At 36.5% G+C, this 14,126-nt stretch overlaps 1 protein-coding gene across 1 annotated transcript in view; it reads right to left on the bottom strand.

Annotated features, from left to right (window-relative positions):
* Positions 1 to 14,126, bottom strand: part of Slit2 (slit guidance ligand 2) — a 117,849-nt gene that overhangs the window by 82,089 nt on the left and 21,634 nt on the right. The window contains exons 6-9 of the mRNA XM_059274739.1: positions 7,068 to 7,139; positions 3,334 to 3,477; positions 3,059 to 3,222; positions 2,148 to 2,171 (exon numbers count right to left, since the gene is read on the bottom strand). Coding sequence (XP_059130722.1) covers positions 2,148 to 2,171; positions 3,059 to 3,222; positions 3,334 to 3,477; positions 7,068 to 7,139 — 404 coding nt within the window. The remainder of the gene's footprint in view (positions 1 to 2,147; positions 2,172 to 3,058; positions 3,223 to 3,333; positions 3,478 to 7,067; positions 7,140 to 14,126) is intronic.

Below are 14,126 nucleotides of genomic sequence, written 5' to 3'. Positions count from 1 at the left end.
TTGTTTCTTTACTATGACAGTCATGGGATGGCACTGTGTCATGTGTTTGCCATGCTTTGCAAAATTCATAGCACCTTTGAAGTATCACGGTTTACAGAAAATGCAATGGCTTAAAAGATGTGCAGTAAAAATTAAATGCTTGTGGGTTCCTTTAACAGCTGAATTGTCTGCAAGACTGATTTTCTATTGTATTATTACCAGAATGTCTAGAATGACATACCGAAGAGCAATCGAGGAATGCACATATAAAATGAATGAAAAGCCAATGATGGAAAGTTACAAGGACTATAGATAGAATCTATGCATTAATAGTTAAGGGGTAGGTCACATGCTTCTGAATGACCTCCAAGTTTTTAAGGCTTATTACTTGGTGGGAACATAATCAGAATCCCAACAAAAAATTTGAAATGCCAAATATAACAATGTATGTGTCCCATTCCATTATAGAAATAAGTGCCATTCTATTTATTGAAGAATCTGTTTTTTTCCTGTCTTCAGAGATTACTCCACATGAAAGCTAACAGTATTCTGATAACAGTATCGATAATAGGTTCACTGAATGCATTTCTAAAATTTAGAGTCAATACCATGGTAATCAACAATTCGTTTTTTAAAACCATTTATTAGGTAGACACAAATCTTAAATAGTATTTGAGATGGAAAAAGAGCATAATGAGAAACAAGTAATCTATGTGCCACAGCTTCTATAAGTTATTTTAAAATATAAACTGAATTATCAAACCTTGAGGATTAAGACATAATCTTTCATATAGAAGTTATATTCTAAAACAGATCTGGGCTCCTTATCTTCTAGCAAAAGCAGAAAACGTAACTATCACAGCAACATGATTTTTTTGTATTGCATTGAGTTATACTGGTATTTTTGTATCTAAATTATTAAGAAGCTGAACAGAATAATTTGGTAATTACTAGGTGAATTGCCACAGTATTGGGATTCAAATCATACTGGTATGCTATGCACAGTTTGGTTTTCAGAGTATTCCTTTTTTCTTTCCAGTTAAGTCTCAATTGTTAGGTAACTTTGCACTTAGTTGGCTAAAAATAACAAAATTCATACATTGATGATGAAGACTAATCAATTGATCTTTTCAGCACATTACTGGTTATACATGAAGACACAATATGTAGACTATTGAGCATTGAAATTCAAATTAATCAATATAATTAAACCTATTAAATATATACAATTGATTAAATGATAGGAATCAGTAATAAATGCATCCTTAAAATCAAGACCAATCAGTACTTTATCTATATTTTAATATATAGTGTTTTGAAGCAAACAATCAAGAGGCATTTGCATAGTTGGCAGGCAAGACCAAAGTAAGTAAAGGGCACCCTTTAAAGAGCTAGCTCTACACTCATCAGTGTGAGGGGTTCCCTGGAAGCAAAGGGATGAAACATTACAACTGCATCTTTAAAAACACGGTCTCCTTCTGCTTAGATTATTTGAGGCATTTAGTGCCCATTAGCTGTTCATGACTTCAAGATGGATGTGAATATCCCTTTGGTAGGGAAATAATCCGACTCCAGACAGGCAAGAACTTACAATTACAAATAAATTAATAATTAAAAAAACAAGTGCAGCTAAGTCAGCATAAAACAGCTGTTTTATATTTAAAAAGAACAAACGTAAGCAGAAATAGTCTTTTCAAACACAGAAGCTTTTAAAAAGTAAGTTTTTTTTTCCAAAAATGCAGTTCTGCATATTTATACCTGATTTTATATAGAACTAGCTCTTTGACAATAGAGAGGCTGCTGTCTTTAAAACTAGCCTAGTAAGCTACATTTTAAAAACAGGCTGAAAGATTAGAGAGAGAGAAAAAAAAACATGATTTAAGTAGTAAGCCATAGGTTCAAACATTTTGGCTACTGTGAAAAACTGCAGATAATGTGCAAAGGAGAAAAGGAAGAAGGTGGGTTGTTTTTTTTAAATAAGAGTTCAAAATCAGAAGCTGCATGCAGAGGTGGGGCTTTCAGGGTAAAGCTACAAGTGATCTATGCATAAGTCCCTCTATCTATGGAGTGTTCACTGTACTTCCCAAAGCATGCACATCAATGTTTAGAAGCTATATAAGTCAAGGAAAGGGTGTCTGCAGTTAGTCCTACCACCGAGCAAAACCTACCTGGAATGAAATACTGTTCTTTAGCTAAATAAAAAAAAAAGAGAAAAAAATAGAAGATGTACCTGAATGTCAGCAAGCAGAGATATGAGTTATATTAGATTAAGAATGGGCTAAAGTTACTACAGATAACTAAGTGACAAAGCATATTCACAGAACTAAAATAATACACAGTGAGTGATAAACTTATAAAGATGGACAGTAACAAATCTAGTTTTTACATTAGATGTTTAGCATGAATTAACTACACAATGGTTAATGTGCCCAGAAGAGTTAGGTAGCACACTCCCCAAATGATAATGAATGTTTCCTACCATCAGAACACATATAACAGTAGACCAACGTGAACAATGATTCCCACTTAACAGTTATTCAATGATTTGTGTTGGGTAAATGCAGTATTTCCCAACTGTGAAAAGATAGTCTCAAAAAATAAAATGTGGCTTCCCAGTGTATCCCAGAAAGAAAGGAGGCATCAGGAAACTCCTACCCTCTACTTATGAAACAAAACAAAACAAAACACGTAATCAAGTCTTATTTTGGATTCTGAATAAATGAAAGCATGTCTGACATTTGATGCTGGTCACTAGAGACTGGTACAACAACCAGGAGGAGTAACACCACTTTTAAACAGCATTTCCAGTTATCTGAAAGGTCCTGTTTACATCTGAACCCTAAGGGCATACACACTATGAGGGATGCAGGCATCATTTCATTGATTGGTATTCATTTTTCTGGTTATATTATTTGAGCTGTGTCTATATTTCTCCCAGTTTCCTCCTCCCCAGACAGAAGGGGAAAAAAATGAGATTGTACAATGCTTGGTAATAAGCTGAAGGCAGTTGTTGTCGCTAATTCTCAAGTAGCCATAGCTTTTGGTCCTAAGGGAAATGTCTCATGAACTGAGAAATTACCTGAACAACGGAATTTCTTGCTTTTGATCTGTCCAATTCTTTTGTTAGCCAGGCGGCGGGGGCTGGTGCAACGGGCACCGCTGGTCTCAATTGGGTTGGTGTGGAGATAATCCGCTAGCCACTTGAGATGGCAGTCACAAATGAAAGGGTTCTGGGCCAAATGCCTTTCAGAAACACAGCAGAGGAGTTTTATACATGATTTGCTTATGACTTGCCTCTCACACTCACATTGAAAGTAATCATCATTATACTTGGTAAAAGTTGTGCATACATACATAGTTTGGATGGCTCTGAGAGCTGAGAAGGTGCCCTTGGCAACAGTCTGAAGCTTGTTGTCATATAAGGAGAGTAGGTTCAAGTTGTGCAGGTCCTGAAAAGCATCTACCCGAAGGCAATTTATCTTGTTGGCATTCAATAATCTGTTTGATCAAACAGTCATAAAATTAAAGTGTAGCATATCAGTAACTCACCTGTAATATAGCCCTTCTGTAGGAAACCCAATCAAGAGAAATGCATTTAATTTTAAAACTAATGTTGTAAATTTAATAATAATGTAGGAACTATGAACGGGAGATTGGAAGATTACATTAAAAAACAAGAGTCAAATGGTGAAATGAACTGAAATCGAGTGGTTCAATAAAAATGATCAAAAGACTGTAAAGGATAACTTAGAGGTAAGACCATAGACAAAGGTAGGTGAGGCCCAGCTGCTGTTGTCAAGAGCAAACTAAAAATAATTTAAATAATTATTAGTGTCTCCAGTCACTTTAGAAGGTCAGTCTCCTTCTAAAGCAGAAACCAGAGTGGTCCTTCACAACATACCCCCAGGACCATGCAATAGCTCTGGTCTGAGTAAAAGTCTAGACAGAGAACATCCTTCAGAATTAATGTCCTAAAGGGTCTTTAGCTCACTCTTGGGATGTCACGGCCTCACTCAGTACCCCCTGCCCCCCTGTGGCTACTCGAGTTGACACTTTGCTCTTTTCCATTAAGATCAGATTCGTTGTCCTCTATTCAGAAATGTCTCCCAGATGTGTGGCTTGCTGGTCACATTGCTTTTCTGGATTCTGCTAAACACCAACATGATCCTCTTCAACCCTACACTGCCCCACATATTTTCTGGGTTTCTGCCCCTTTCCAACCCCTAATTCTTTCCATTCATTATATTCAGTCTATTTTTTTCTATTTTTCTAACTTATATATATATCTTATATATATGTACATATACATATATATGTATCTTTGTACCATATGTGTCATATATATCACACATTTACATTTATGATATATATATATTATAAAGTAATGTCTTTTTGTTGTTAATGATGTTACCAATGACTGTCATTTGTACCCAGAATGTTGTGGGTATTTTTTAGTTTGTTCCCTCATGTTTTTCACACCTCTAGCACATACTACATGCTCAAATATATCTGCTGTCACATTACTACTTGATAACTCTCCTGGATAGGAAAGTCACACTATTACATTCAAGGCTCTAACACAATATACTACATTCTTACTCTTCCCTAGGTTACATTAACATACTGTGAAAGTGTGCTTTAGAGATCATCCACTGGTGGGCATCATTCATGTAGGTTAAATACAATGGTTATATGCGACTGTGTCTTACCATTTTTGCTATAAATTTTTTTTCAGGAATATAATTTCTACTTTGGCATAGGCTGCCCTCTCTATGACTTCCTAAGCACAGTAGGTTATGCTACATGGTCTCATTACCTGGTTTGAGCTGAGTGGCACATTCCTCTAAATACAGCTTAGCAATCTTTGCGGTACTTGTTTAATGTTCTCTGTCTCTACCTTTTTTATTTTATTTTGAGACTTAAACCATTATCATAGCTCAAAATTACCTGCTATGTGGTCTGAGTAATTCTCATTATGTAACATAATGAATATGTTTTCTTATTGACAGTGAATGTTTACAACTAATGAATGTTTGGCTTTCACTTTTTTACATTCTTTATAAATATGTGAGACTGTGCTCTTCTCCTGATATTCCTGTTTTCTGTACTTTGGGTTCACCCATCAGGAGCTGAAGTTTTAGGTTTCTTTATGGTGCATCTAAAATTTTCCTGAAAGCCCTGGACTTTTTTTTTTTTTTAATTCGGGGTTGATGGGTTCAAGAAATACATACTGTCTCAATCTTGACAGCAATACAAGCAATGCTGGTAATGTTACTTAATTATATGCTGACTGAATAAAGGAGTTGGAGAATAAATATTTAAAGATGAGGATGTTGAAAGCAGTTGTTTCTGTGAGAGGTCGGTGCTCATTCTAAAACAGCCCAGTGTGAAGACTAAAGACAAACCAGCTGTTATTTCCTTAACTTGCTTCTTCTTCCTACCACCCACCTGTTGGTAGGAAGCAAAGATAAGAACCTTCCACTTCATAATCCTCTTGGCTATTTGCAAAAGGAGTGGGATAACTTATTTTTTAAATCCTGGAAGGCTGAAGAATGGGCCATCCTTGGGAGCTGGGAGATGGGATATTAAAAACAGTCACTTTATAAATAAGGTTTTCTTACATGCTTTCTGTGCCTTACTCACACACGTGTTACAGCAACCATAAATACCTGAGTTTTGAGGGTTAATGGTAAATAGTGCAATGAGGATAAAAACAAATGAGGTATGGAGTGTGTTCTTGGAAAATGAGGACGTTATCAATGTGGTAGCAATATTTGGCTATAGTATTATATTATATCTATAATATGCAAAAAACATTTGCATGTATGTAATATGTATAATCATTTTATTAAATAAAATATTAAAAAATTAATTTCAAAGAGTTAGAAATTTAAATGATCATTTAGCTCACAGGAGCAGTATGTACCATTACTTACTAATGTATGTATCATAAATTGAGCAGATTATATAGTGCCAAGAAGAAGTGAATGATACACACAGTAATTTTTCTTTTAACATTTTGCTTTTTGCATATTTGTATTTAGATGTGATTCAAACTACAGTCATAAAGAATGGTGAAAAGAGTTTAACACAAGTATACTTGTGTATAATAGTGACAATAAGTTTCTCAAGTAAGGAATAACAGCTGCATTAAGGAAGGTTCTGGGGTTACTAGTAAGTTTTGAATCAATAACCCAGGTGCCAATGAATGAATACTATTGAAAGAGAGAACAGTATTCCAAAATTAAGAATTCTAAGAGAGAGACTGGTTGTGAGCAAGGTGAGGAAAAGCATCAAATCATGATTATCTTCATATTGAAAGATGCCAGAGTAGGGTCTGCCATTAATGAGGTTGCTAAGTAGTGGATGTCACAGACTAGATTTAACCCTTACACTGCCTTCCTACGCTTTCTGTTTTTTAACAAACTTAATTTATAAATGATCAGGCACCAAGGTTTTTAACAAACTTACTTTACAAATGATCAGGCACTAAGACACATGGCACCAAAATCTGGTACCTATACAAAGAGTGAATTTTTCTTTAAATGTAAACGAGGGGCAGCTCTAGTCTATGCAGTGTATGTAGTCTTCAATGCAATGGAGGGAGGCAGAGTCACCTCAGTAAAGAACAATTGGAGACTGTCACCTTGGCCATGTGTCTCACTGTACTTATGCCTGTGGTGGCAGAAGTTAGTCTGGATTTTACTGTCAGATCTTCTGTGCTGAGTGGATTGTAACTACATCCCATCTTTATGGTTCCATCCTAGCTGCTGGTAACATCAGAAATGGGAGGTTTTATGGGATGCACACCTCTCCACAAAGGGGCAGCCAGAACACAATCATTCATTCTATTGTGGGCAGCCAGAACACAACCATTCATTTTATTGTGGAAAGGAACATTCTTGGACAGTTCTAAAGAGTTTTGTGTTCACATAAATAGCTATTATCAATTTTATCACTGCTTCATTAATCATATTTATCTCATTAAGTTGGGCCATTTTGGGTTGAAGCCTCCAGATAATAAAGAGATGATGTATTAAAAAACATTTATATTAAGTCCCACAGATCCATAGCCATGGAATACTTACAGTAGTTGTAAGGAAAATAGTCCTTCAAATAAACTTTTTGGGAGTTCTGTGATTTTGTTTCCATACAAGACACTGAAAAAATTATAGAAAAAATTAGAACCAAACAAGTCTATCTAGTTTACACACACACACACACACACACACACACACAAACACACACACATACACACAAACACAAACACAAGCATGCACTTAGGGAGATTAGTAGGCATTTAATATAGCATCCGAGTGAAAATTGAGTGAAATAAAAATTGTCTGATTATGGATAATATACAAGCTTACAGTACATAATTTGGACTGCATCAAAAACAAAACAATTCACAGTTTATTTGATCTTTTGTGAAAACAGTCCTGGTCAAACTGTAGTGTTTTCTGCGTAGAACATCCTCACACATGTGCATGCACATACTTTGTAGGCAATCAAAGCACAGTATATGTAGAAAATAATATCAGTATAGAATCTACTGCCCATTAAGAGTGATTTCATGCTTAAAGTACTGGTATATAAGCAGCAACCCATATAAGGGCAGGAGCTTAAAATATAAAAGGTATAATTTGTATGTTGAGGAACATAACATCTGAGAAAATGATTATGAATATGAATTAAAAGCATTTCAAGTGTGTATTTCCCATCCATCAAGTGTGAAGATGAATGAACCATCAGGATACTGACTTCAGACTGCACATCAAGTGTAGGTATTAAAGGAAAGGGCTTTGACTTAATCAAATCAGTATCTGCCACCTATCAGAGGTGTTAGTACAGAGTGGGGTTCTGGTACTGGATTGACAAGTGAAATGATGATAAATTAGCTGAGAATAATGAAGGAATATATTTCCAAGCAGGGTCAAACAGCAGTGTAAAAAGCAAATGAGTTGAATGGAAATGATTGAAAGATCATGTAAGTATTAAAAACGAGTTCCCAATAATTTCTATTATAGCAACTAGAGTGAAAGAAAAATGTGTAGAAGTTAAAAATTATATTCTTAGGAGGCATTTGACTGCATATACAAAAATCATAGACATATTTATGAAAGTTTTAAAGAAATTGCATAAGACAATCTTAGGATGTCTAGTTAAGAAAATAAGCCCAGATAACATATTTATATATAAAACTTTAACCATGCATAATTTGAAAGCACAAGAAAATTAAACTCTTATATTTTTGGTTGTGAGCCTAGCCTTTAATGGCTGAGCTATCACAACTCTAGGGAGGCTACCTAGAAAACAGGACCCTAAGAAAGACACAGGGATCGCCCAATGACAGAGAAATTGATGAGATCTACATGAACAACCTGGACATGAGTGGGGGTAATGAAGGGCAAGGTTCGAGGGAAAGAGAGCTTAGGGGAGTGGGAGATCCCAGCTGGATCAAGAACAAAGAGGGAGAACAAGGAATAAGAGACCATGTTAAATGAAGACCACATGGGAATAGGAAGAAGCAAAGTGCTAGAGAGGTCCCCAGAAATCCACAAAGATATCTCCACAATAGACTATTGGCAATGACTGAGAGAGAGCCCGAACTGACCTACTCTGGTGATAGGATGGCCAAACACCCTAACTGTCGTGCTAGAAATCTCATCCAATGACTGAGGGAAGCGGATGCAAAGATCTACGGCCAGGCCCCAAGCAGAGCTCCAGGAGTCCAATTGGCAAGAAAGAGGAGGGATTGTATGAGCGAGAATTGTTGAGACCAAGATTGGAAAAAGCACAGGGACAAATAGCCAAATTAATGGAAACACATGATCTATGAACCAATAGCTGAGGAGCCCCTAACTGGATCAGGCCCCCTGGATCAGGCCTGCCCTAGAAGAGATGGGAATGGGGGATTTGTTAGGGGGAAGCTGGGGGGGCAGGGGGGAGGACAAGGGAATCCGTAGATGATACATAAAATTAAATTAAATTATAAAATAATAAAAAAATTTTAAAAAATGAAAATTAAACTCAAATAACTGCCCGAAATATCATAATAATAATAATTTGTGAATATATGCTTTATATGACTAAAAGTTAAAGTTTAAAAGATATTTAGTAACATGGAAGTATTTATAATACAATGTTAGATATTTTAAATGCAGGATATTTTATTAATAATATCATATAAATTTTCTTTAGAAATATAGGCATACAAATTCACAATCAAAGTAGAGAGTGGTTTTTTTGTTTGTTTTTTTGTTTATTTGTTTTTTGAGACAAGGTTTCTCTGTGTAGCTTTGCGTCTTTCCTGGAACTCACTCTGTAGCCCAGGTTGGCCTCAAACTCACAGAGATCTGCCTGCCTCTGCCTCCGGAGTGCTGGGATTAAAGGCGTGCACCACAATGCCTGGCAGTAGAGAGTGCTTTGTCTCCCAGAGGTTTTTTGAATCCAGGTACTTTTGTCATATTTGCGCATTGCCTACAATAAACATAACTTTAAGTTTGGAAATATATTTGTTGGGAAAATGATAGATGAGTATCATGGCATACAAAGGAAAAACTGAAAAATGATTTGTAAGAAGCAATTTGCTTCACACGAGTGAATGATTCTGGTATATGAAGGATGATCATACAGTGGGAAAGAAATTACTAGAGTGAGGGAAATACTGTTTACCTTTTAAGATGTCAGAGAGAGTTGGGAATGTATCACAAAGTAGGAAGAAAACACTCCAAGGAAAAAATAAAACAGGGTACTACATAGTATAGGGAGACAGTCCATTTGTTCAGATGCCAGTGTTACAGCTTTAAAGCGCACACAAAAATCACTTCTATAGAAAACAGATACAGCTTTTCTTTAGAGAATCAAACCAATCAATTAGAGAAGAAGTGATTTAATTTTTTAAAAAAGCAAAGAACAGAAGGAAAAATGCTGTGTTGTCAGAGAGAGAGGGCAAAGTGAGGATCAAGGAATGATGAAAGGCACATGTATGCTTTGAGGTCAAGAATAAAAGAAAGCAGGAGGAGATACAACTGGGCAGATTACTATGACATCAGCTCACAACATTTAACTAAATTGGATCATCAAACAATAGCCACTGTACCCTTGCATGTGTCAGCAAGTTTTTAGGCTGTAAGCATGGTACCCACTTCAACTAAATTCAACTAGTAAGTTGTAAATGTCCGTCACTTGCCAACATACAACGGATGTGGCCTAGACGGATGGCTCTTATGTCCAAGGAACATTCCAAAGTATCATTTTGAAAGCAAAATTTCATACCTTTTAATCCACTGATATTTAAACATCAACAAAGACATTCATAAATCATGAGAGTTCCACTTTAAAAAAAATCAAAGGGTGAACCATTGAACAAGCTGCTCACTTGGGAGAAGCGTCTACAGTGGTTTAAGTAGGAGAAATGTCATAAATTTACCATGGAACCATTTTCTTTTCAAAATATCATTTGGGTTGTCAAAGGATCATGTTACAAAATTACTAAATCAATATTGTTAATATCAGACAGAATGGGAAAATAGCAGTGCAAGGAAGAAATCATGCAGGGACACAGGAAATACACTGGAGAGATGTTCTTTGTATGTGGTCTATCAACTGCAAACAATACCAATCAACAAATACTAAATACCCTATGAATGAGATCTCTTTACCAATGTGCAGCCATGTGAGGGCAGGGTGGAGTGTGGTGTGTGTGTGTGTGTGTGTGTGTGTGTGTGTGTGTGTGTGTGTACACATGTGGGTATGTGAGTTTTGGCCCAGAGCCCAAGATCAAGTGTCCTCAATCATTTCCACCCCTTAGATTTTGAGTCCTAGTGGCTCACTAGAGTAGAACCATACCCTCACCCATAGAGTAGAAGGGCTGTTAGGTCAGCACCAGGGATCCTGCTGTGTCTACCTATACAGAGCTTGAATTACAGAGAAAATGACCTTTCTCACATGACAATGGTATGGAAATGATAGGGGCAGAGAAATGAGTCAACCTTATCCAAAGCCAAATCAGTGTCAAGAAAATAAGATAAAATATATAAAAATGAGGAAAGACAAGTCATAAAGAATATAAAGTGTGAGGAGGTCAATTTGAGCTTTTTTTTTCAATGTTTCATTAGTTACTTGAAAATTTTGTGCAGTGCAGTTTGGTCAAATTTGCTGCCACACCCCCTGAAAGATTTACAACACGCCCCCACGGTCAGGCGTGTTCGCATATGCCTGGCAGACACTTCTGCCTAGCCAGGCCCAGGTCAGGATAGCCATTTCCGGGTCAGGGCATCTCGCGTGACCGAGATGCGTGATGTTTCACTAGCCACGTAAGCTCGCAACGTGGCCATGTAATCTACGCGTTTGCGTGTAGTAGTGACGCTGATCTGTCCACGCCCAGCCTTTAAAATCAGGCGCCATGTTCCCGGTTCCCTCCTCTCCACACACATGCTTCCCGCAGGCCTGTTCACTCTCTGTCCCTTTACCTTTAATAAAACTCCTTGTTAGCGGATTCTGTCGTGTTTCGTGGCATTTCCTTGCAGGATAAGAACACAACGCAGCCGAAAAACTAACACCCCCCACCCTGACAACTCTTCCCAGACCCACTCTCCCTTTTCTCCCGTGTATCCTCTTTTTTGTTTTAAAAACTTTAAACTCATCAAGTTCAATTGATGTTGTCTCTGTAGTTTTGGGTACGTGACCTCCACTGGAGCCAGGTAAAACCACCAGGGGCTGCAAACTAAAAGCAAATGGACTCTTGTCCTCCTAGAAGCTATACTTTTTAAATAATTAAGTGAAGTAATTAAAAATAATTAAAATAAAAAACTGGAAGACATAAATGTCTCCTCTGAAAAGGAAATTGGATCAAATCCAAATATGACTAGTAATACTATGAGTAGTGTCTCTAGTTTTCTTCTTCTTATATACAGTGTGCTCCACAGAGGCACAATTATTTAAATGGGGGACTTTTTTTGGTCCTTTGTAACAATACAGGCACCATAAGGAGGTTCCTGTTTGTACCACTACCAGCAAAGCTAAGAATGCAAATCTACTTTAAACCTATGGGTTTGAACTGAGGGACAATGAACAACAGCAACAGCTGTTGGTCAGTGTGAATTCTGCCTTGCTGAAAGCTGGCAAAAAATAAAGTTCCTACAGTAGCAAAACATGTAGAATGCAGGAAAATATACAGTCTATTGCGAAAGATTTACTATGGACCAACTTCATCATTAAAGGACATGCTCAAAGAGCTAATCCTACAAATTAAAAGCAATGATGTACACTTTAAGAAATATAATAGTGGACAAATTTAAGAAATCAGAGTAATGAGAAAACAAGGGATAAATGGAGACGATAGGTTTTCATTGCATGGAAAGCCTGGTAGTGAAATATCTAATACCAGGCAGTAGAGTTAACTGTAGTCTGAGAAAAGACTACAGGAAACTCAAAATCAGTAATTGAGCATTGTACTGTAGCCTCTAAAGAACTTGGGAACGAGGTGATCAAGACACAAAACTACAGTTAGTGAAATAAAAAAAATATATTTTATTTTATTATATACATGAAAGTATAGGAGTATGTGCATGTGAGTGCTGGTGTCTACACTTGGCATGTGTACTGGGAGATAAAACTTGGGTCTTCTACAAGAACAGTACAAGCTGTTGAACACCTAGCCATCCTCCAGCCCTGTCAGTGAATTTTGATAGCTTTCAATGTATGAATTTAAATGATGAAATTAAGGTGCTCATATGCTAAGGATTTAGGGCATGGACATTCTCTGGAATACTTAAAATCCAGAAACATCCAAACTGATGTTCGATAGGTGAAGAATCTGCCATGGCACTTTGCTCTCGGCTTCTGTAAAGCCAGCAAGGGGAGACTCTGCTCCCTGTTTCAGAGACAGGATAACTGAGGCACATGTAAATCAGTAACTTGCTCAGCCATTTGCTAGGAAGGAGTGGAGCTAAGACTGAACACAAAACATCACATAATTAAAGATTTAATAACTAATATTAAAGCTTGGTCCTATGTTTCTCTGCTTAGCACTTACTTTATAAATATGAAGGGATGTTTCTGAGTCAGAACAAAACAATAAAGTGATAAAAAAAAAATAAAAGAAAGCAATGAAATTGCTGATAGGCGGAAAGATAACTATGGGTAAAAGCCCCTGCCATGCTCTATGCATAACCCAGTGCTTCTATGACATGAGAGCCAGGAGACGGGAACGTGCAGAAGCTCACAGGCCAGCTAGCCTGAAGTGTCCACTGGCAAAGAAAAGGAGATCTTGTCCTAAACAAAGTAGAAGTGGAAATACACCTAAAGCTGTTTCTCTTCTTCACCCACAAGCACTCAAACAGGAATGTATGTGTACTTACTCCTGCAAGATTAAAAGAAGAAACCAAGTGCAGAGGACAGTAGTGTTCTAGTATGCTAACTCCCAATGTAACTTTTACACTTTGTGGAAATTTTGTTGTTGTCACAGTGAGAAAAAGGAAACACCATGAAGTAGGCAGTGAAATGACTCAGCAAGGAAAGGCGCCTGCCCAAACTGTGGACATGAGTTCAATCCCTGGAGCCCCCATAAAAGAAAAGAATGAACTCTGTTCCCCACTCATGCACACAAGCACATAAACACACATACACACATTAAAATATGTATATGTATATATATATATAAACATAACTATAAAATTTTAGTATTTTTCCCCAAGGATAAAATATCATTCAATTAGTGTACGATTTTTAAAAGCTATAGTTCTAACAATACATTTTATATTGTATTAATATGCAAGAGTACAATACACAATGTTATACTAATACACAATAAGTGTTAATGTTAATAATATTTAAAGATTCTGTAAATACTAAGAATGGCCCTCAAATTTTTATACAAATCATGCCCAGTCTTCTCAAAGACATGATAATATTTTGGTAATTAAATACCAATTTTGAATTGTTTATGTTTTAGTTCTTTAATGCAAATTCTGTAGAGGTATTTGACATCCTATTGTTTAAAATATTTTCACACCTTCAGTAGATGTATTAATCAAATTAATAAAAACATATACTTGATGTTTCCAGAAAGATCTTAAAAGGTGAGTTATATAAAAGAAACTTGTGTAAACAGATTTTGTTCAACTTATTGAAAGATACTGTAG

Source organism: Peromyscus eremicus, chromosome 10, assembly GCF_949786415.1.
Source record: "Peromyscus eremicus chromosome 10, PerEre_H2_v1, whole genome shotgun sequence".
Lineage (NCBI taxonomy): Eukaryota > Metazoa > Chordata > Mammalia > Rodentia > Cricetidae > Peromyscus > Peromyscus eremicus.
This window is presented reverse-complemented; position numbering and strand designations above follow the sequence as displayed.